The following is a 24,483-nucleotide window of genomic DNA, read 5'->3' as shown; positions in this document are numbered from 1 at the left end:
GCCATAAAACATAAACAAACATTAACATTTATTAATAACTTCATGTTATTTGCAAAAACTAATAGCACATACATGCGTGTGAATATATATATATATATATATATATATATATAATATATATATATATATATATATATATATATACATATATATATATATATGTATATATATATATGTATATATATATAATATATATATATATATATATTATATATATATATATACATATATATAATATATATATATATATATATATATATATATATATATATATATATATATAATATATATATATATATATATATATATATATATATATATATATATATATATATATATATATGTTGCTCTCATTGACAATGACATTGTAACTAACACTTTATATTCTTCTCTCAAAATTAACTGCCTTTTCTTATATTTTGTTTTTATTTACTGTTTAGTAATTTTTCCTGTTTCTTTTAATTTTAAAAAAATTATTGGTAACCTGTTAAAAATAAAAAAGTAAATAAAAGTAAATAACAGTAAAATTGACTCTTAAATTGCTTTTGAATGCTACTAAATTGGCAAGTGAAGCAGTAAGTTTGCGTAAGTGTGAACTAAAAATTTGTAATCGTGGTTACGTTTACTATAATATTACGGAATCGCGCTAAGCTTGCGAAGAACTCTGGGGTCTTTAGTCACGTGATGCAGACATCCTTTTGAAAAACTTATTATGGCGGTGAAATTTGTCAGAGCTAAAAAATAGCTTAAAATTTGGCATCTTTGAAGATACAAATCGCACTTTTGAATTTGGGTACCGTTCCAAAAAATTACACATGGTACGCGCAAGAGGTGGGAGCGCTAAAAATAACAATCTTTCTCGAGCTGGTAAAGGAAAATATGTTGAGAATGCGGAAAGTAGTTATTTCTCTCCAAGTAAAACAAAGAAACGTCGTCGAAGCAAGAAGCCGCAAAAATTTGCGGAGTATGCTAAGAACTTTGTCTTTCAAAGTGACAGTGACTCAGATGATTCAAACAATTCAATTAAATCTTTTGATTCCTTGACATCATTAATTAGTGCAGCTTCATTAATAAACGATGACTTTCCTCCTATATCTTATAATAAAACTGTACATAGGTCAACAACACCTGATCCTGAGCCAATTATACTTTCACCATTGTTGTTGCCACCATCATCTGGTGATTTAGTTATTGATTCGCAATATTTAATGAAATCTTTGGAGATTTTTGAAGTTGTGAGACATTTTGGAAGAGTTTTAAAAATTTCTCCATTTTCTTTTGAACATTTTTGTGATGCTTTGCATGAAGAAGTTCAACTTCCACCAGTAATTACAGAAACATATATATCTTTTATAAAAGCAATATTTGCTGAAGATGAACGTAATCAAGTTATGTATGGAAATACTGATGAAAAAGACATAGTAAATCTTCATTTATATCTGATTGATGAGTTCACATGGCCTGAAATTATAAGGTCTTATATAAATTCTGATCCAGGAAAGTTTTCTCCAAACATCATCGAAATAGTTGAAAATCCTAAATTTCCTTTTGTTTCTATCCAAGACAAGTTAGATGTTCTTTGTCATTTAGCAAAGGATGTACTGAGTTTAAATATTATTCGTGAAGAAATTCAAAATGAAGGACTTTTTATATCTGATGATTATTGTAGAAAATGTGGTAGAATGGGGGATTTATTATGTTGTGAACTTTGTCCTGCAGTTTACCATTTAGAATGTTTATCTCCTCCACTTCTAGAAGTACCTGAAAATGAGTGGTTTTGTCCTATATGTGCAGAGCAGCATGTAAAAGGAGTTTCAGATGTTTTATTTGAGCTTGATAGAACCCAAGTTTATCGAAATGAACAACTTGGAGTTGATCGGCATAAAAGAATATATTGGTTTATGGTCCGACGAATTATTGTGTGAGTTTCTATTGGAGCAATTAAAATTTTTGTTTATGTTTGATATGTTTACTATTGTCAATAAATAAAAATGTTAATGTTAATTAAAACAAATATTTAAATGTAAAATGCTTTTCAAGATTTGAATATCATATCTTTGGTTTCAGGGAAGGTGTGGAGGATATTTTTTACTATAGTTGTCAAGAGCATTTAGATGAGCTTATAACTGTGCTGCGAGAAGAGGATAACGAGGTTGAACTCTTAACTGTAATAGAAGATCGTTATGAAGAAATTGTGCGCCATATGAAAGTAACTGAAGAGTTGTATAATGAACAAAAAGGTCATATTTCTATTTTCTGTTGCTAAAATTTGTGGTGAGGCACATTAGATAATTAAAAAAAATATATCTGTTAATATTTTGCTCTAACATTTTTAGTTACTTTTCTTAAAATGAAGAATTTAAGTAGTGTATTGGCAGTGTAAATAAAGCTCATGAAGGCTATGCTCTAAAATTGTTAAAACATTGTTATAGGCCAACATTACTTGAATGATAATAAATCCATAAACTCAGTTTAGTCTAACTCTAAGTGTAATAATTTTTTTTTAAAGGTTTCTAGAAAATCAGAAGCAATCTCCTAATCTAATCTTAAGATAATAAGAATCAAACTCGCAATTTGTCTTACAAATTGCTACAATTTTTTTATCATTTATCTTTTTACCATAATTTGTTTGACAGATGTATACAATCTTGTAGTCTGTTAAAAATTTCTCCAAGAGTGCTAAGACTAGTACTGATTTAAATTTTTCTTAAAAGTTTTTTTCAAAAAATACTATAAAGTAATAAATAATATAAAGTATTTAAAGTATTTAAATGAAATAATTTAAAGTATTTAAATTAAAATGAAGTCAAAAAATATTAACTTAATCTTAAAATACCTGAAATAAAAAAAAGAAATCAACTTTCATGTTTTTTAAAACTGAGAAAGAAAAAAAAATTACCTTAAAATACTTGGCATTTAATTCTCTGTGTAATCTTTACTTTAGTTAACCACTAATTATTTTTGTTTTTTTTCTGTGTTTACTAATATTTACTATGAACATACTGGATTTTTATTTTGTTAACACTGCTTAATAATATTTGCTCTTTTTTTTTTTTTATCATTTTAGGTGATCTTGTGTCTTTCTTGGAGCGCCCTAGGGATATTGGAAAATTAGTTGAAAGTAAAGATTTTATTCAATATCAGCTGGAAAAAGATCAAGAGAGATTAGAAGAAGAAAATCATTTTGGTATATAACCTGTTTAATAGTTTTTTAATTATTTCTAGTATACTTATTGCATAGCTGTTCCCAGTTCCCAGCAAATATTAAGTAGTCAGACTAGTAACAGATTGCTGTAAAATCAAATGCTGAGCCAACCTTGGCTGCCTAAATTGACTTAAATTATCTGACAATCTTTAATGATTAACTCTGGCAGTTGAAAATGCAGACAATTTTGTTTTCACAGTTTGAAACAAAATATTTGGTTGCAGTTTTATATTTTCAAATAAAATTATGATAAGCCTACCAATAACCGCATATGTCAAATCTTTCTGCCAAATTTTACAAATAATAATAATTAAAAAAAAAAGGTATTTAAGGACTTTTTTATTTTAGAATCTATATCAAAAATTCTTTGTTTAATTTAAAATGCACAATCGTAAAAGTTTGTTTTTAGGTAATTAAATATAATGAGCAAGTTACATAGTTTTTAGCTTTATAGAATATTAATTAAAGTTTATATATATATATATATATATATATATATATATATATATATATATATATATATATATATATATATATATATATATATATATATATATATATATATATATATGTATATATATATATATATATATATATATATGTATATATATATATATATGTATATATATATATATATATATATATATATATATATATATATATATATATATATATATATGTATATATATATATATATATATATATATATATATATATATATATATATATATATATATATATATATATATTGGTTAAATTTGTTTACATGTTATTTATCATTGAATATGGTTTATTTCTTTTAGATGAAGATAGCTCTCCTTTAAATGTAGTAATTCCAGCAGTAACATTTGTTCCTGACGAAAAGGTTCCATTAAAAATAAATGTATTTACTAAAAACATCTGTATCATTGAACAATTGCTAACAAGAAAAAAACTAACAGCATTGGAAGAAGAAGTGTTAGATGTTCTTACCAGATGTGTAAAGTTAGTCACTCATAATTGTGATGGAGATAACTTGTTTGAAGTTGACATTAATGCAGAACTTGAAATTATCCAAGAAAGAAATGATGACTATAATCTAAAAGATAATTTGGTTGATGAAATTGACAAAGAATATGAAAATTTTCAAAATGAAATTGAGATTAAAGACCCAATTGAAGCTGGTAATATTTTAAACAGCTTAATTATCATTGTTATGATTAACAGTATTTAGATTTTTATGGCAAAAACTTCACTTTTATTTTGAAAATTATATATGTATTTTTAAAAATTAATGTAGAAGATTAATAAAAGAATTTTTTTTTGCATAATTTTACAGAATTTTTATATACCTTTTTAACTATATAACTTTTTATGTTTTGTAGTTTAATAAATTTATATGATTGCACTAGCAGAAATTATTAACTGCAACACTTAAAAATGGCATTAAAGTTGTGGTGTAAGGCTTAAATCCTTTCAGCGTTCAAAGTATAGGGCAATCAACAGTGATTGTTTAAATTTGATGTTTAAAAATATTTTTTTTTGAGCTCCTTAAAACAATTCTGGTTTATTAAACTTGTGATATATACATTGAATTAATCTACTAAATTATAGGTAGTAACAACAAAAATTAAGTCTTTGTGATTTTTTATGTTTTATAGAATTTGGTTTATATTTCATTTTAAGTGCTGTCTTATAAGTAATAACCATGCTCGGTTAAAATGCTGAACAAAAAAATGGTCTGGATATAAAATTAAAGTTGCTTATATCATTTCAAAAGTTGATAAATCATTTTTTCAAATTTATTTAATTTCTAGTTTACTGATTGCCAATAAGAACCCTTAGAAAGTTAACAAGAACTTTTAAGAAGTTTTTTACTGTTTATAAAGCCAAAGCTTTTATTTATATATATATATATATATTTATATATATATATATATATATATATATATATATATATATATATATATATTTTATTTAATTTTTGATTTTTTTTTTTTTTGTGCTTATTTTGATATTTTTTTTAATATTTATTTACAATGAGTAAAATAATCAATTTTAAACTAGAACAGAAGCAATATAGGTGTTCTTATGTAGACAGTTTATTCAAAGAAAATTGAATATTAATATAAATAGTTAAATAATTTAAATAATAGGTCTCTAAAACACTAAAGGACTTAGATTTTTTTAAATTATAATAAGCAAGAAACAATTATAGCTCTACAATAGCTTCTTGTAAAAATAATTTTATTTTATTTTTACATATTCTTGCAAAGTCTTGTAAAAAAGCGTTTGTAAAAAAGATTTTTATTAAAAATACTCCGAAGAAAAAATCAGTTTTCAATTAAAAGTAAATTAAACTTTTTAAATGTTGGTCAAAATTTGCAATTTAAAATTTTTATAATATACCTTATTTTATAATATACATTATAACTATACTCTATATATTTTATGTCCAATGTAATAGGGAAAATCTCTCACAATCCATGGCTTGATAGGTAATTGCAATAGAAAAGAAAAAAAATACATTTTAACTAACTTTTAAAATTTAAACTATCTTTCTATCAATAAGTTGTACAAAAAATACATCTTTAAAAATGAAAAATTTTTTATTTTTGGGTTATTGGTTTTCAGTTCATCCACAAAGTTTGAACACTTTGCAAACTGTTTGAAAATCCTTTTTTTAGTGTTTCAGTAGTGATACAGAGAAAAACTTAAGTGTTACTTGCTTAAGTTAATTGCAAAGGCAAGTCTTCAGAAGTTTCATTAAAAAAAAATTGTTCTATGCAAGTAGCACTAAGTATAAAAATTATTAATAGCAATAAGTTTTAACAGTTTGGGTACTTTTCTTCTATCACATTATATTAAATGTTATCCTTCCATAACTTCAAACGTATGTTATGTATGCAAAAAAAGTAAATGGTTTATAATTTATGCACGTCTTATTTAGAATTTATAGCTTCTGTAGCTCTGTAGCTTTTATAATTTTTAAAACATGACTCATCTACACTATCTACCATTGTAACGTTCATATTAATATAAGCTTTCTTAAAGGATCTTTCTCCTATGAACACAATTTCTTTATTTTTACTATAATACTCTGCAAGAGAAAAGATCTTCTCTGCACTGTTCAAATCAGTTTTCTCCTCTGCTCCAGGTCACCTCGGGGGTCAAAAACAACAAACTTAACCCAAAACTCAAGCTTTACCATCAATATTGAACCTGAAACAAAAGAAAATGTAGCAGAACAGCTATTTTCACTCCATTGTCAGAAATTGTTAATTAAATTAAGGATAATTTCCTGGAAAACAGGTTTGCTACCACAAAACTAGTAAAATTGCAACTCCAAGAGCTTCTAAAGATTAACAAGTTAATACTAATTATCACAAATGATATTTTTTTCAAGATCTAATAAACAGGGATTTTAATAAGTAGAGGGAGGCAAGAAATCTTTGGCCAAAATCTTTTTGAATTCTCTTTTTTTGTTTTAAGTTAAAAAATGTCATTTTCTATTTTCTAAAATCTAAAAATAATAATTTTTTTATAAAAAGATTCATATTTTTAAAATTTTTAATTGATTTCCCTTCATTTGAGACCCTTGACATATTTATGAAAAACTTTTTTTGATAATATTAGGGACCTGTTTGATGTTTATAGGTATTGTGTCACCCTTAAAAATATTTTTTATTCAAAAATTTTTTAAACCCGTTATTATTTTATCATATAGTACACATTTAACCGACCTAACTGCCGACCTTAAAGTGTTCAAGGTCGGCAAAAAATTGCCGACCATGTTTCTATGTTTTATGGTAAGACCTTTGTATCCAATTTTTTTGCTGATCTGATGCCGACCACTAAAAGATTGAGGTCAGCAAATTATTGCCGACCTCATTTTTCCCAATTCCGAGGGTTACATATATCTGTATGTGTTATAGAACTTTATTGTATATAAATTGACACAAGTTAAGCATTATGAAAATTAAGTAAGAATTTTTGTTGATTTAACTTCTTAATTAGACTTGTTGAAAGAAATAAAATGTTGTTGAGTTATTTCGTAATTATTCTAAATTCTAACATATACAATAAATATTGAATCTTTTTAAGGAAAAGTCTAGATATATGTTATGTATAATTTAAATAGTATATGTTAATTTAAATGAGTTTAAATTAAAAAATGAAAGCAAATAAAATGTAATTTGGCAAATTTGGCAAATAAAATGTAATTGCTTGCAAATTGGTCGATTCTTCTTTTAATAATTAATTCTTTTAAAAGAGAAGTAGTTTTCATAATTAAATGATACTCTATTAGGTATGATCTGTGATATGGTCACCAATGATCACATTGGCGTTTTTTGAATTCATTTAACATATATTTGATAAAATAATTTTTTAAATTGAAATTTACATTTGTTCCCTAAAAAAATTTTAATTTTTTTTAGCTCAAGAACTTGACAAAGCAGGAACACCATTACAAAATTCTGAAAAAAAAACCAAAGAACTTAAAGTTCTTTTAGACGACAAATGTTATTATAAACTTGGGACGAATTCATGTTTTTCAACTTATGTAAATCAATATTCAAGCAGTATGATGGCCAAAGGCAAGCAAGACTTACAAGCTGAAAAAGATAAAAGAAGAATTTTAGGCAACAAATTTTGTCTAAATGCTTTTAAATGGTATGGAGATTGTCAAAAAGGATATGCTTCTATTATTAGCACATTGCGCAGTACCTTGTTATCATTTGAAAGTTCGATACCAACGGCTTTTCTTCATCCTTCCTGGTATGTGCTGCTTCCATGCTGGATTAAAGCTGTGCGTTTATGTAACACACCAAAGGAGTTTGCGGTTTTACTTTTACTTTTGGAGGAGATGATAAAACCAGTCATTATGGTAAATACATGGAAAGAATCATCTGGTGCACTCAAATTACAAAGAAAGGTTGGAGAACCAAAAGCTGTTAAGCTTAAATCTTCCTCAAATAAAAAAGTAGAAAAAGATACTCAGTTTCTTTCAATTGATGTTGAAGATTCTGACAGTGAAGATGAGTTATTTAAACCAACATGTAAGTTATATGTGTAAATATATATCATTATGAAGGTAATGTGTTCATAAACTATCATGTAAGTAATACTAATTTGAGCTTATCCATTTATATAATTATGTATATAATATATATATATATATATATATATATATATATATATATATATATATATATATATATATATATATATATATATATATATATATATATATACACACACAACCCTTGGAATTCAGGTTGCCATTGCCAAATGCTGCAAAGTGTTTGAGGTCAACAATAAATTGCTGATCACGTTTCTGTGTTTTATATATATAGAGAGAGAGAGAGATAGATAAATAGATAGATCTGGGCAGGAATGGGGTACACCCACCTCCACACCTGTGCATATATATGAACAATTAGTACGTCACAATGGTTTCCCTAAATTTTGTTTTAAGGGGCTTTTTGTTATTTTAGTAGAAAAAATATGGCGTCCAGAATTGTGTTTTTACATACTGAGCATTGTCTCAATTAATACCTCTGTTTTTAGGTCTGCATTTTTTATATTAATTATTTGCCTCAAATTTTTTTTTTTAAAGTTAATTTAAAAAAATTTACTACTAGCAATAACTACTAGTTTATATTGCATGGATAATTATTTTATGATGCAGATTAGTCCCATTTATCTTCTAATATGTTTTTTTAGTATTTTGTTAAAACTAGAGTACTGCAACAAAAAGACTTATGCAGAAATGTGTTAAGATAACTTAAAATGTTTAAACTGCAAAAATAGCAATTTAATCATAATCAAAGACAAGCAATAAAACAAATAAATTAGTACAAAATCAATTATATATACTTTTGATAAAGGAGTAGGCTTAGCTAGAATTGAACACAACAAAGCCATCAACAAAATTTGCCTATTAAATACCTACCATTAAATTTCCTAATATAATTAGAACTTATCTAATTTTAATAAAATGATTTATCAAAAAGAATATAAAAAGTCTATACCCAAGCAACCCAACACTGTCACATATGTATGGTATAGTTAAAGCACACTTACCTAAAAGATCATACCCTATGCAGTTAGTAGTTTCAATATTCTGCACATTATGTTAAGAAATATTTCATAAATATATTTGACCATGTTGTCAATCAATCCCTCTTTTGTGGTCTCTTTGGAAGAGACCACAAAAATTCTTCTTGATTTGTTAGATTTTTTTACAAATTTAAGTTACATAATAAAACTAAGCATCCCAGAAATAAAATCACTGATAGAACTGTGTTTATCTAATGTTATCTTTTTTATGGAATGAAGAAATTCATGAGCTTATGGGTTCAGACCCAATAAAACTTTCACTCGCGACAATGCTTGCCAAAGGTTTCCTGCAATTTTTTGAAAATTAAGCAATTGACATGGCACTTTACTTCATTACCAAAGTTTAAAGAATAGCTATTTGTTTAATGAAAACACTATTTGGCAGTGCTTACTCTAGTTTTAACATGACAAGAATGAAAGAACCCCAAAAATATGTAATAAAAGAAAAATGAGACCAATCTGCAATTAGGTATCATTTTTCAATCAATTTAATACCAATCTGCAATTGAGTTCAAAACAAATGTCCATGCAATATAAAATGGAAGCGTAAGTAAAAATTTTGAAAATAAAATCTTTCAATATTTTGAAAATAAAATCTTTCAAAATTTTGTAAATAAAATCTTTGAAAATTTTAAAAATAAAATCTTTCAAAATTTTGAAAAAAATGTTTGAGAGGCTATTGAAATTTATTATAACAAATGCAGATCTAAAAACAGAGGTATGAATTTAGACGATGGTCATTATGTAAAAACAAAATTCTGGTCGCTATATTTATTAAACTTATGTAACCAAAAAGAAACAAAGTTTAGGGACCCATTAAATAGTGATGTTACTGTTTGTATATAATTAAATATAATTAATTGTTTGTGATTGAAGCTGAAGTAGTAGTACTATGATGATGCAGTAAGATGAAGATGCAGAATTAGTAACTAGTATCAAAAATCTAGCGAAAATTTTTAAAATGATAAAAAATTTGTATTGAGAGAACTCATATTTATTATATTTTGTTTAATATTTAAAACATTTGATTTTTTTGCTATTTTATTTGATTATTTTATCAGGAATTTAAATAAAATTTTAATTTTGCCTTCTTTTTTTTTAATTATTTCATTTAGAATTTAAATAAAACATTTGTCTGTCCATTTTTATTTAATTATTTTGTTTAATATTTATATAAAACATATCTTCTTTTTTTTTTGCCATTTTTTTTTATAAAATAAATTAAATGTTCATTCATGTAATATTTATTCAAAGCATTTTTTTTCGCTGCTTTTATTTTAATTTTTGTAGAAAAAAAATATTTAAAATCGCACACACCAGCTTAAGAATGGCTATCTGGCCAGGTCTTTTTGTGCGTTGGCATTTAATTTTAAACAGAAGACTGTAAATGATCTTATATTAGGTCAATAAATTTTTTTGTTAGTGTTATTTGGACAATTAACATATGTGGTAGTTATATTGAGTTGATTAACCACAAGGGTTACATTGAGTTAGACATCCAACTTGTAAGTGTAAGATGAAATATCTAGCCAAGTAGTAGGGATATTATTAATTGGATATTTATTATTTCACATTGTTTAAAAAAAAAATCATATCCATTAATAATAATATTTAATATTTTTATATAAATTTTTAGCAGGTGTTCCAGTTAAATTTAGTTGGCCTCCTAAGCACAAACTTTGGGAAGTAAAAGGCGAGGAGTACAGAATAAAAGGTTATGGTGCATGGTGTTGGGAAACTTCATACTTTCGAGGAGTTAAAAGGAAATCTTTTGATGATCAGAAAAAAGTTGTTAATAAGAAACAAAAAATAGAAAGTGTGTTGAGAAAAGTTAAGCATAAAAAAGGAACACAATTTGTCAAAAAGGACGCTTTAAATGTAATAGAAAGCCTTCCATCTGAATTTGATAAACGAGATGAGCATATTGATACTTTTAGATTATTGAAGGAAGATGACATTTATGAAGATGATGAACCACCTACTAGCCCCTTGATTTTAATTAAATCTGCAAATCCATACCCATTATCAGTCGACAATAAAAACTTGGAATTAAAACTTGGAGATTTAAATTGGACAGAAGAAACTGAAATGGAAATAGTACCAGCTAGTTTAGATATTCCCCAAACACTTAATGCGAATATCACATTTAATCATGTAATACAGGCAAGTACGTTGCATACGTCAGATCAAACTTTGTTCAATGAGAAAACTTCAGTAATTAAGGTAGTTTCTCCTGTTACGAAATCCTCTGTAGCAGAGAATGAGACTTCTGATATAAAAAGTTCACTGATAGTTGATATAAAAGAAGCATCAATACCAAGTTTTTCAACTTCAAGTGTTTTTGCTGCAAGTGGTCTTACTTCAAACATTCTGGCATCAACTGTTTTAGATACAAATGGTTTAGCTTCTAATGTTTTAGCTGGCAATGGTTATACTGCTAGTGAGTTAGCTTCTTGTGTTTTAGTTTCAAGCAGTTTAGCTTCAAGTGGTCAAACTTCAAATGATCCTAAACATAATTTACTAAATTCTGGTGTTGGTTTATTTTCATCTGATATTGCAGTACCAATATCTGAAAGTATTCCAAGTTTTGATCCTTTGATAGTTACAAAACCTTTTAATACAAATGAAAATAAAGTTTTAATCCAAAAAAAAATTAACAAAAATGTTGTTGAAGATTTTGTATTGTCATCTGTCCACTCCGGAAATGCAACATCAGCGCAATCAAGTTCATATTCTTTATTAACGTCTTCATTCCCTATTTCGAAGATTTCTCTACTAAATAATCCTACTCTAATATCAGAATCTGTTCATTCAGTAGCTGGTTCATTTAGTGTATTAAAAAACTTAGTACAACCTGCTTTTTTAAAAGATATGGGTAATATTTCATTAGATTCATCTCCTAAAGTAACTGCAAAGCCTACTGTTTTTAATGTGAGTTCAATTTCAACTGCAATATCACAAAGCAAATCTCAGCAATCAGTAATGAACAATAAATCTTTTATAAATAATTCTTCATCAAGTACTTTAAACGTTCTTCACAACTTTTCTCCTCATTTATTGCAATCAAAACCTGCTGCTTCAGTTTCTTTTCCAGTCTGTGATAAACCAGTGTACATATCTGGACCCAGGCTTTTATCAACTTTAAATAATGGAAATCTTTCTATACAGGCCAACCAATTTCTTACAGTATCCCCTAAAGTTCAGTTACCTGTAATGAATCATTGTGGATTATCTCAATTCAAATTGCCAACTTCCTCAAGCAATCATGTCAGTGATGTTTTCTCAAAAAATTCTATGTCTTTTACATTTGTTTCTTCAGTAGCTACTTCAAATAAATTACCTTCAATAGTCTCAACAGCAACTGTAATAAACAAACAACCTATTGTCATTAATGGAGAGAACAACATTCCGTTATTAAAAGCTCTAGTTGATGCTGGCATAAGCAATCAAGCAGGTGGGATTATGGCAATTAAAACTAGTACAGGTCATTTTATTATTAGAACAAGAAATAAAGGGAATTATAATTTAGAATCAAGCAATATAACTTCTAATTCATCTGGTATATCTATCACACGCATGTCTTCACCTAGTGGTTTAAATATATTAACAAGTAAGCAAACAGGTATGACTCCAGTAAGGCCGAAGTCTCAAGTTCTTTCTCCACAAGTTGTTAGTTTAACAAAGTTCCAAACAACTGTTTCTAATTCATTAATACAACCTATCCATCCAAAAGTGCCAGTTTCAACTGTGTCATTAAGTAATCCTACTTCATCAGATAATACTTCAGTAAATGTTCAAAAAAAGATTTTAATAAAAAATATAGACTCTGGAAAACTTAATTATAATGAAGAATTTTATAACAAAAATCATGACAGGATGAAACCATTAAGAGTAAATTTTGATAAGCCTGAACTTCTTTTGCAGCATGAAATAAAGCGTTTACAGCGTCGTAGAAAAGGTTTTAAAAGTATTTTTACACTTCCCAAGCACTTGGTTAAAATGTTAGCACGTAAAGGAGGTTTCATTGAATCTCCTCAATTCTTATATAACTCAAAAACATGTACAAACTGGCCTGAATGCTTACCTCGACCAACATTTCAAGTTGCATGGAGATATCGTTTAGCAGAAGCTAATCATATATCCACAGTATTACATTTGTTACGAATGATTCATTGTTGTTTCAAGTGGGATATTATTAATAATAAGCCACCTAAGGGTGTTAACAGATCGATTACTTCAAACAAAGGTTAGTTTTTTACTTAATCTTATAAATTCAGGTTAAGCTGCACATGAAATTTAGTTGACATCATATTAAAATAAGGTTTTTAAGTGACCTTTTTGGGTAGGCAATATCTTTTTATGAAGGACATTATTATAGCAAAAAAAAAACTTTTTTTTTCATTATTCTTCTTTGTTTAAAAAATTGTTTGGAATAAAGTTGGTTCTTTATTTATTTTCATTCTGTTGGTAGTACAAATATATTTTGCTTACTTTCAGCAAATTTTTTAGACAAAGAAGAATAAAAAAGAAAATTTTTTTATTTATGACCTTTTAAAGAACGTTAAAAAACCAAACAAAAATGCATGTTATGTCTGGAATAGTTTTTTTTTTTAGGCATTATTACAATAGAGATAGTTGAGGGTAAACCTGCTCGGAGTGATGGTTTAATGTATAATTATAATGTGCGTAAAATGTACCAACCCTTCAAAACACACAAAAAAGTTAAACTAGAAAAACCATTACCAAAAATTGAAGTTGATACTACTCCAAAATCTAGAAGTTCAGCCACAGGTACGTTTTTTAAATTATTTAACCCTAGATTATCTTTGAACTTTTCTTAAAGTTAGTAAATATCAATTTTGTTGAGGTGCTTTCAATCTGCAATCTTTTTTTTTTATCACAAAATATTTAAGTTTTAAATTTTTATAATTTATATTTATAAAATTTTGTAGTTGTAAAAAAATCTAAAAACAAATAGCTTGATTTATTGATATATTGATATACGGGCCTAAATATTTTGTCATTATTTTTTTACCACAAAGTTATTGTAATTGTTTTTTCTATTATTATTATTATTAAAGTCTAAAAGAGTATGAAACAAACTATCTGGAAAAGTTTTTGTTTTATTTTTTGTTTTCCTAATTTAAAATAAAATAGTACATTAAATATCAAAAGTTCATTCACTCAATTAAATTTTCTGAAAAGTCTGGTTTACAACTGCTGTTTATTTACAATAAATCAACAATTTATTAAAAACAATTACATAATTTATGTAAAAACAATTGTATAAATCATTTAACTAAAACTTGTCATGATTTTATGGTCATAAGACTTTAGATATTACATTACAGTCATATATGACTTGATCGCAATAATACATAAATAAGTACTTTTTAGTACTTTAAAGTAAGTCTTGAAGCCTTCTTTGAACCATAAAAGAAATAATTATTTCTTACAATAAAAATAAAATAATATTTTACAGCATATAATACATTTTCTCATCTATAAAAACTCAAGATAATAAAATTAAAATATTTAATTTAAAATTTAAAAAATTCAAGAGTCAAAGTCCATCATTTTTGCCATTGTATTCCCAAACAAAATTGACAGAACTATGCATCTCTGGCCTTGATGCTGGAAGTTAAAATCCATTATATGATATGGGATCTCCCCTAGATTCTGGCAACTGTATTTTAACGAATGAAGTTCTAATATTTATTTTAAATAGCCAAAAACCATTTTATGTAAGTGAACTTCCCAATTAATTTCTAGAATATATTTTTACTAGAATATATTTTTTAGATGTATTATTCTTAATATTCAACTAAGAGACAGAACTGCCCTTTGTTTAGGTGTTTAATTAAGAAAGCAAGCTGTCCAGTAAAATATATTATTATAGGTTTTTAACTAAGAAAGCAAACTGTCCATTAAAATATACTGTTCAAGATGTTTAACTAAAAAAAAGAACTGCACTTTTAAAATATATTATTCTAGGTATTCAACTAAGAGAACGGACTGCACCTTTAAAATATACGATTGATAATGACTTTAACTCTAGTTCAAGTGAAGATGATGACAATGGTGTTCCCTTTCCTAAAGAGCGCACAATTACTCACAGCTGGCATCCAGAGGTAATTTATACTTTTTTAATAATGATTATTTTACATTCATCATTATCTTTAACATTATCATCATTATCATCCATGCTTTCCTTCCGAGTGTTAGACGAGTTGTTCATAAGTGATTAGTTATTTTATGATTAATTTTTGTTGCATTAACTAAAATTGTTATTTGGTTATAAAAATCTATTTTTAGCTAGTTATAAAAACTTAAGGACTTGTAAAAATTAACTCTATATGAACTGAATATATATTTTGTAAGAATAACCTTTAAAATGAAAAAAAAACTCCAAGATACATAAAAATATTTAATTGACAATATTTAATAAACAATATTTAAATGTTATTAAATTATTTAAGGACACAATCGCTATTAACTTAGAGTTTAACTTACTAGTGTCATATAAATTTAAATAACCAGTGTCATAAATTTAAATGACTGGCATCATATAAATTTAAATGACCAGTGTCATATAAGTTTAAATGAACAGTGTCATATAAATTTAAATGACTATTGTCATAAATTTGGTGTTAATAGTGATAGTGTCCTTAAATAATTGAATAACAATATTCAATTATTTAAGGGCATTATTGGTTTATTAATTAAATAACTGGTTGAAGTAATCATTCATAATTGAATCATTACATCAACCATCATAAAAGCCATTATGAGTAATACAATTTTTTCCTAATATTTAAGAAAAAAAATCATAAATAAACTTAGTCTCAAAAAAAGTGTTTTTGTGGGATGAATTTTAACAAAACACATGCAAATATCAATATTATCAATGTTAATTTTTTTTAAGCTGTCATATTTTCCAAGAGTTGTTTTCCTGGAGTGTTTTTTAAATTTTTGTGATTTTTTTTAACAAAAATATATTGAAGCAATTTTTAAAAATCAGCATTGCAGAAATGATCAGGTACAACTTAAGCAAGTGAGAAGGGGTGTTAAAAGTGAGATATATGATGTCAATGAGTGAAGTATATAAAAAGTCAGAGGAATACATGGTAATCATATGATATAATTATATCATACGCAGAAGTGATTTTTATATATTTTCAGCATAACTTATTATTTTAATTTTTTTTATTCACAATTTTGAATTAAAATAAGACTTATCTTCTCATTAAGTCTTTTTTATAAAAGATAGTTTTTAACAATTTGAACTTAAAAAAAAATTAAATATACATATTAATTTTGACCATTGTTTATATGAAAAAATTTGACAAAAAATAACTTTGACTGTTGTGATATGAAAATATATGACAATTTTAGCATGAACTAGACTTATGGGAAATTCGTCAATTTTGGGAACGTGTTGAAAATGAAAGAAATTTAAAACGACAACATGGTTCTTCCATTGTTGTTAGTCAAAGTCTAAAACAAAAGGTAATTGATGTTGAAAAACAACATGAAGATGAAAAGGAAATATCAAAATGGTCGCCAACATTATTGCAAAAAACTCCTATAAGTATAAAGGTAATGTTATAGTATTTAATTTTTATGCTTTTTTTATAGTTAAAACAAATAGTTGATTGATAAAAGCTTTAATAAAATTTTTTAGTCATTATCTCCTATAAGACCAGCAGTTTTAACTTCAAGCAACAGTACTCAAACCAATTTGCCGAAAGAAGTATCAATAGCTGGTATGAAAGCCATGCAAAGTACTCTTATTAATAAATATTTATCCACTCAAAGCAATCGTTTGGTTATCAAAACTCATGAGAAATCACCTGTATCATTATTAAAACATAGTCCATGTAAGTAATGTTTATAACCATTAACCAGTTAATCGATGTTTATAAACATTAACCATGTAAGTGATGTTTTCAAACATTAAACAGTTTATAGAGTTTGTGATTTTTTAATACCTTATTTAATTTTTAGCCATGCCAAAGAAAGCACAACAACCAATAATTCGTGCAAAAATTGTGACTGAACCAGAGTAAAAATTTTTCTTGATTCTGTTTTTTACTGTTGTGATTAAAAAAACTTAAAGTTAAAATATGTTATGGAAAAGTATACATAATACTTATTTTGTCTGTTATAGTTATGTGATTGCAAAAACTGTTTTGGATGGTATTGTTAGAAAAATTGAAGTCCAAGAACGAAAAGAAAAACGAAAACATGAAAAACTTATGTCTATTATTAACAAACAACGTGCACAAGAGTTTGCCAGACTACAATCTAATCTTATGATAAAGCGTAATAATTTGCGACTTGAGGTGATGAGAAAGCGTGAAATATTAGAGGAATTATTAATTCAAGAAGTGGAGAAAGAACTTTTCCCTGAACTTGCATATATACTAAATTTAGAAAAGGTTTTCATTATATACTTGTAAATAAGAAATTTTTAATTTAAAAATTTTAAAGTTTTAATTTTTAGTTTCTTTTATACTTTTCTTTTTTCAAATTAATATTTTTTATTTTAGCCTTTTGAAGAAGAAGAAGAAGAAGAAGAAATACTTATTGACAGTCCTGTCAAAGTTAAAAAAACTGTTGAACGTAAGCGAAAAGTCTCTGAGGTTGTAGAAGTTGTAGATGTGGTTAAAAAAAAAAGGACATCAATTGACGCAAAAGCAGACTTGTATTGTGTTTGTAGAACACCCTATGATGAGACACAGTGAGTATTTATTTTGTTTGTAGAACACCCTATGATAAGACGCTGTAACTATTTAACACTATAACTCCAACTTATTTTCTTTTTCACTAATTTTCATAAAAATGAGCATTTTTTGATTGGTTCATGAAGTTTCAGACAATAGTGAGTTATCTTTTGAACTTTTGATTAGTTTCATTCATAGTTTTCATTTTCAATTGTAAATCAGAGAGAAATTACTATAATAAAATAAAGTATTTATAACAATTTCAGGTGACTAAGTAACTCAAGGAAAATTTGTAAGTCTTTAAAACAACTCTACTTGTAAATTGTATTTGTAAAAAATAAATTAAAATTGAGTTGAAAAAGGCCTAAACCAAGAAAAAAAATACAACAAAGCTGTTATTGAAGTTTCATTGACCATAGATTGATTAAACTTATAGAATTTTTGATGCTTTTAAATGAAAGTCTTAAATTTGTTAAAAAACTCAGTACCACAATACTTTCAAAACTAAATTTGATATAAATAAATAAAATTAATCATAGAGTTGTTTAAAAACCTATAAATAGTCAATTATGTGTTTGAAAAAAACATTTAAATTTGATCAATTTTTTAGATTTTATGTGGGGTGTGACTTATGCAATGGTTGGTTTCATGGGTCCTGTATCGGTATTACAGAAGAAGAAGCTGAAAGTATTGATGAATATATATGTGAAGAATGCAATAAAGAGAAAGTGGTTGTAGAAGAAGGGGAACTATATTGCATTTGCAGACAACCTTATGATGAAAGCAAGTCAGTATAAAGTGTTTAGTTTTAAACCATATTTTATTAAATCAATAATTTAACATTGTTTATTGAGAAATCATAAATTATTTTATGTTTTTGTTTTCTGAGTTTTTATAATTTTCTATAGTAAAAAGAAATAATTTTTTAAGCATAGCAACACCCTTAGCAACCATCTTCTTACTAACTCTAACTTGATTTTGAGTTAAGTATAAGACTTTCAAAACATGTTAGCATGCTTTTACATTTGTTAATTTATGACAAAAATGCTTTTTGTAATAACAAATTGTTTTAATTAGAAGTTTTAATAAAAATTACCAAGCACTCAATCTAGAACTAAAAAGAGATCGTTTGCTTGAAATCAGTACACAAAAAAAAAGTTGATTTAATACATAAACAAAAAATAGCATCTGATTCTTTACAGTCAAGTAACTCTAGTTCCGGAAAAATAAAATTCCAATAATTCTTGAAGACAAAGATAATTATAACATTAATTTTGGTTTATTGAAATCTTTAGTAAAAAAGATAGCTAGTTGCTCAGACTAGAGATAGTGTTAATGTTAAAAATAATGAAGCAACTAGGATTCTGTTTAGATCTATCATGTACTAAACATAAATAGTATCACAAAATATTGTGGCAGAAAGTTATTTGCAATGAATGGTCAAATGATGATGGCATTTAGAGAAATTGGTAGAGGTCATAAAGCTATAAAGTCTTTTACTTCATTATCAAATATGCTACCTCCTATTTCTTTAAAAGCCTACAACAATATTATTAATGTTTTGTATGGTATATATATTAGTGTTTGTAAAGCATCTATGACTAAAGTAGCCATGGAAACAGCAAGATTAAAGGAGCAGAAATGTTAAGAAAGAATGACCTGTACAGTTTCTGTTGATGGTTTATGGCAGATGAGAGGATCTGTTATATATGAACTGGAAACTCAATCATGTTTACCAAGCAAATTATACAGGTAGCTCTGGATCTATGGAAGCTATTGGAGCTGTTAAAATATTTTCTCGTTCCATTTCTTAAAATAATCTTATGAATACATTGGTGATGGTGATACTACATCATTCAATCAAGTAGTCTAAATCTTATAGAGAGATTCCAATTACTAAGCTAGAAAGTATTGGACACATTCAAAAATGTGTACTCATTGCAGAAATATTTGTCAAACTTATAAAAATAAAAAGTTATCTGATGGAAAAGGTGTCTTAAGAATAGGTAGACTCAATGATAAAGCTGTTAATAGTCTTAAATTATTTTAGTAGGACTGTTAGGCAGAGTATTGATTACATTTATTTAATGAAAAAATATATATGGGCGACTTTATTTATACAACTTTCATAATACAAACTTTTTAGATGAAATTATTTGGCATCAGTTTTGTCCAAAGATAGTTGGTGTTTATGGCTGACATGTTATAACATGTAATGAATATAAAGAAAACACTTAAACCAATTACAATTAAAGATTTGCCATTTGGGATGATTTATCAACAGAATCATTATTATTAAAATGTTTGCATGACCAACCCAAAATAAAAACAAATGCTTGTATCAAGAAAAATTCTTGAAATAAGTATTTGTTCTTCAGTTATCGAACAGAATACATTAAGAACATTCATGGAAAATCATCAACCAAAGGCGTAAATATAAGAAGAAAATTAAAAGCTATTAGAAAAGGGTTTCAAGTAGGGATGCCAAATATTTGGGTTTTCAATATTTGTACAAATACCAAATACCCCAAATAGTGACCCCCCCCCCCCCAAATATTTGTACAAATAGTAAAATGTATGAAAAAAATCAATTGATTTCAATTCAAATTTTAGCTTTTATTTAAGAAGTAATATTTTAAAAATACAAGCATATTCCATTTTTCTTCTTTCATTCTATTACGAAATTTAGTCTTGAAGTTTCCAGCTACAGAAATGGCTCTTTCAACATCTGTTGATGTTGTTTGCACAGTTAATAAGGCATTGTAGATCATCTGAAGTTTATCTGTACGTTCTTTTGTTCCTTCAAGCGCCTTAATTTCATTTTCAATCGAAGTTTTGACTGTTTTCTGATGGTTTACAAAGTGGTTGATAGTGTCATCAAGCTTGGATCTTGTATTTGAATCATTTTCATCATCAGTTTCCTCCAACAATGATTCTGCAAATAGTCTTGTATTGAGTTCCTTAATTTCTTTTCTAATAGTTAATTTTGATGAATATTTAAAATAATCATTTTCCTTTGGATAATCACCAGTGTGAAGAAAAATCAATGTTGATATTAAATCGACATTTTTTCGTGAATCAATACGAGTTTTTAAATTTTCGAGCATTTTTTGCAAAATATCACTTTCCTGTGCCTTAAGTGTGTTGAATAAATTGATAAATGATCCTTCTGCCACCATTAAATTGCAGCATTTAGAGCTTAATTTTTTAATAACTTCTTAAACAGGAATCAAACAATCTATTATATCTTTAACTTTAGTTTCAATGCTGTCATCATATGAACCTTCAAATTCAATTATTGTAGATTTTACAATTTCTTTCAGTTCATAAAAGTTCTGCAACATAGGAAGTACACTATTCCATCTTGTCTTGCAGTCAATTAATAGAGTTAACTCTTTTCCTATTGTTTCTTGGACATTTTCTTTAAAGCGAGCAATTTTCAATGGAGATTTTCGAAATTTTTTCACATATCCTCGAACAACTGATATAACATCAAAGTAGGATTTTTCCATTGGTAAAGAGCTTTCTTGTTCATCAAAATCTTCATCTTCATTCAGCCGTTGTGAATTTTGATATTTAAATATCTCTTGAATGAGATATTTAAATATCAAAATTCATTATCAGTCCACTCATCAGTTATTGTACTAAATTTCTTTCCCATGACTCTTGAATTTTTAACACAAATTCATTAAAAACTTCTTCGTAGTATTTTTTAATGTCTTCCCAAACTGTTGATCTTGATTTAGGCATTTGATGGCCGCGTGATAACAAATATGATTTAGTAGCATCCCAATTTATTATTTGATTAATTGAAAATCCATCTTTGGCTGCACATTTTGATATTAACAACTCTCTAGACTCTCGAACTGTAAAACTTGTTATTGGATGTTGAATTTTTTGATTACTTGGACCTTCTGTTGATTCTGATGTATTCTTTCTTTTAAGAGATATATTCATGCCATATTTCACTTTTAAATGATTCATCAAATTCGTTGTTCCATAATTAACAATCTTACAAACTTCATTACAGTTGCCAACTTGACATTTTGCCTGATTTTTACAAAATGTTTCCACACTTCACTCGTCATTTTCTAAATAAAATTTTAGTTTAGTCAACGTAACCTAAAAAAGCATGAGACTCATAACTAATAGTAGTATTTATAGTACTTCTTTGTATAATTTCAATAGTTACTTGATTAAATTCACAATTAAACAAAGATAAATTTTAAAAAATTTCAGTAGTAGTGAATTGATTATGATATAAAATTCACGGAAATTGCGTAACTTGGAAATTGACATAAAGGGTTCGTAACAAATTAGATTTTTTAAAATGTGACGGTTATTTTTTTAAAAAATGCTAAAAAATAATTTAAAAATTTTTGCACTATTTGTATACAAATATTTGGGTAAAAATACAAATATTTGGGTGACCCCACATAGTGCTAAAAACACCAAATACCCAAATAACAAATAATTGGGTTCGACATCCCTAGTTTCAGGATAAAGATAAGGAAAATGAAAAGACTTGTGCTTATTCAGCAGGCTCATATTAATGGTCAAAATATTTTTGTCATTTTAATTTTAATTTTGTGTTTTTCTAAGAGTTGAATACTTAGCGATTTTATTAATTTTAAAACATATCTTAATATCAACACAAGCATAATTTGATAATTATGCTTATGTTGATAATTGACGTAACATAGTTTTCACAGTATAATTTTTAGTTATAATGGCAGGAGTTGAACAAAAGTTGATGTTTTATAACAAAAATTTGTCCTTTTATGGTATTTTTTATGACCATTTACACTGAAAAATACAACAAAAAAAACAAACGTAAAAGCAACAAAGCTAAAATTAATGAAAATAAACATTTTCTTCTCCATTCAGCTTGTCATGATAATTTTTATTTTTAACGCATATCCATTCATTATCCATTCCATAAGTTTGTTTGTGGCAAACACCTGGAAAATAAACAATAAATTTAGTTGAGCCGTATTAACTACTATCTTGTAACGCAAACTTTCTTTATGGTGGGATATGGGTAAGCTGATTCATGATGAGTTATTCTAAATAATATCATAGCAGTTTACAATATTGTATATTCATTGAATATTTACAATATTGAATATTATATATTGTCTATCTTAATATCATAATAAATTTACAATAATGTCTAAACAAAATTCTTGACGTAATAATTCCTGTAAGTGGGACTAAATGACTTTAAACCTGATAATTACACTGACCTTTTTTTTTATATAGATTTTATATCGGTTGTGACTTCTGTCAAGATTGGTTTCACGGTACTTGCGTTGGAATGACGCAAGCAGAAGCAAGTTTAGTTGAAGAGTATAAATGTCCTAATTGTAGAAAAAAAACTACTAAAGAATTAGTTGAATTGAAACCCTTAACAAGTAAAGAGCTTGATGGATTAAAACGTTTACATAGATCTTTAATTGTAAGAATTTTTTTTTATTTAGTTTAAAAAAAGTTTTATCATCAATTTTTTCCCCTCTGATTTATTAATTTTACATATTTACATTAAATATTATTTACGTTAAGTTTTTAACTGAATAGTGAATTGCTAGATTTTTAAATAATTTTCTATTGCATAGAATCACAAAATGGCCTGGCCTTTTATGAAACCTGTCGATAAAAAAGACGTTAAGGACTATTATGAAAAAATCAAAGAGCCTATGGGTAAGGAATTTTATATAAATATGTTTATATTTTTATATATATATATATATATATATATATATATATATATATATATATATATATATATATATATATATATATATATATATGCATAGTTGATAATTATTTAAGAATGGTTTATTGACATTTGTTATTGTGTTTTAGATCTGCAAACAATGAGTACAAAACTGCGTGACAACAGTTACTCAACACTTACAGACTTTGTAGCTGATGTTTCCAGGATATTTGACAATTGCCGGTATTATAATCCGGCAGATTCGTCTTTTTATAGGTGTGCTGAAGTCTTAGAGAATTACTTTGTTCAAAAGTTAAAAGGATTTAAAAATACATTGAAACAACGCTGATTGATTGAAACAATGGGGATTGTTTGAAACTAATTGCTAAATAAGTCGGTAATTGCATAGCAACAACTTGTTTAGCCTTTAAAAGTGTGATACAATAAAGCTTAAAATAGTAAATATTAATAATGAAACTGAAGACATTAATCATTTTCGAGATTTGATATTGGATAAATAATTTTTTATTGTCAAGATAGCAGCGAATGTTGTAAATTAGTGAACGGCGGGCTCAATGAAAGAAATTTCTCAATTCTGACAATTTACTGGATATATGCAAATTATAATTATTTATTTGTACTTTTTATAAAAAAGTTAACAGTTACAGTTTAGTTTTTTTTATCTTGTTTTTTTTTTTTTAATTCTATTTTTCCATCGTTGGTGGAAAGCAAGT

The 24,483-nt window shown here is 26.3% G+C and overlaps 1 protein-coding gene across 2 annotated transcripts; it reads left to right on the top strand.

Annotated features, from left to right (window-relative positions):
* Nucleotides 1-635: 635 nt before the first annotated feature.
* On the top strand, nucleotides 636-24,431 carry LOC101236749 (nucleosome-remodeling factor subunit BPTF). Of its 2 annotated transcripts, none has more exons than XM_065803536.1 (17): nucleotides 636-1,921; nucleotides 2,068-2,240; nucleotides 3,068-3,187; nucleotides 4,009-4,368; nucleotides 7,624-8,244; nucleotides 10,947-13,553; nucleotides 13,922-14,098; nucleotides 15,302-15,438; nucleotides 16,703-16,906; nucleotides 16,992-17,187; nucleotides 17,315-17,372; nucleotides 17,478-17,748; nucleotides 17,860-18,050; nucleotides 18,644-18,820; nucleotides 23,296-23,491; nucleotides 23,649-23,733; nucleotides 23,899-24,431. In XM_065803536.1, the coding sequence occupies exons 1-17, from the start codon at nucleotides 816-818 to the stop codon at nucleotides 24,096-24,098; spliced, it is 6,879 nt and encodes a 2,292-aa protein (XP_065659608.1). In that variant the 5' UTR covers nucleotides 636-815; the 3' UTR covers nucleotides 24,099-24,431. The 2 variants fall into 2 exon arrangements, with proteins under 2 accessions (XP_065659608.1, XP_065659607.1); XM_065803535.1 differs by having other exon boundaries at nucleotides 649-1,921; nucleotides 10,944-13,553.
* The last annotated feature ends 52 nt before the right edge of the window (nucleotides 24,432-24,483 follow it).

Source organism: Hydra vulgaris, chromosome 08 (genome assembly GCF_038396675.1).
Source record: "Hydra vulgaris chromosome 08, alternate assembly HydraT2T_AEP".
NCBI lineage: Eukaryota > Metazoa > Cnidaria > Hydrozoa > Anthoathecata > Hydridae > Hydra > Hydra vulgaris.
Note: the sequence above shows the minus strand (reverse complement) of the source record. Positions and strands in the feature narration are given on the sequence as shown.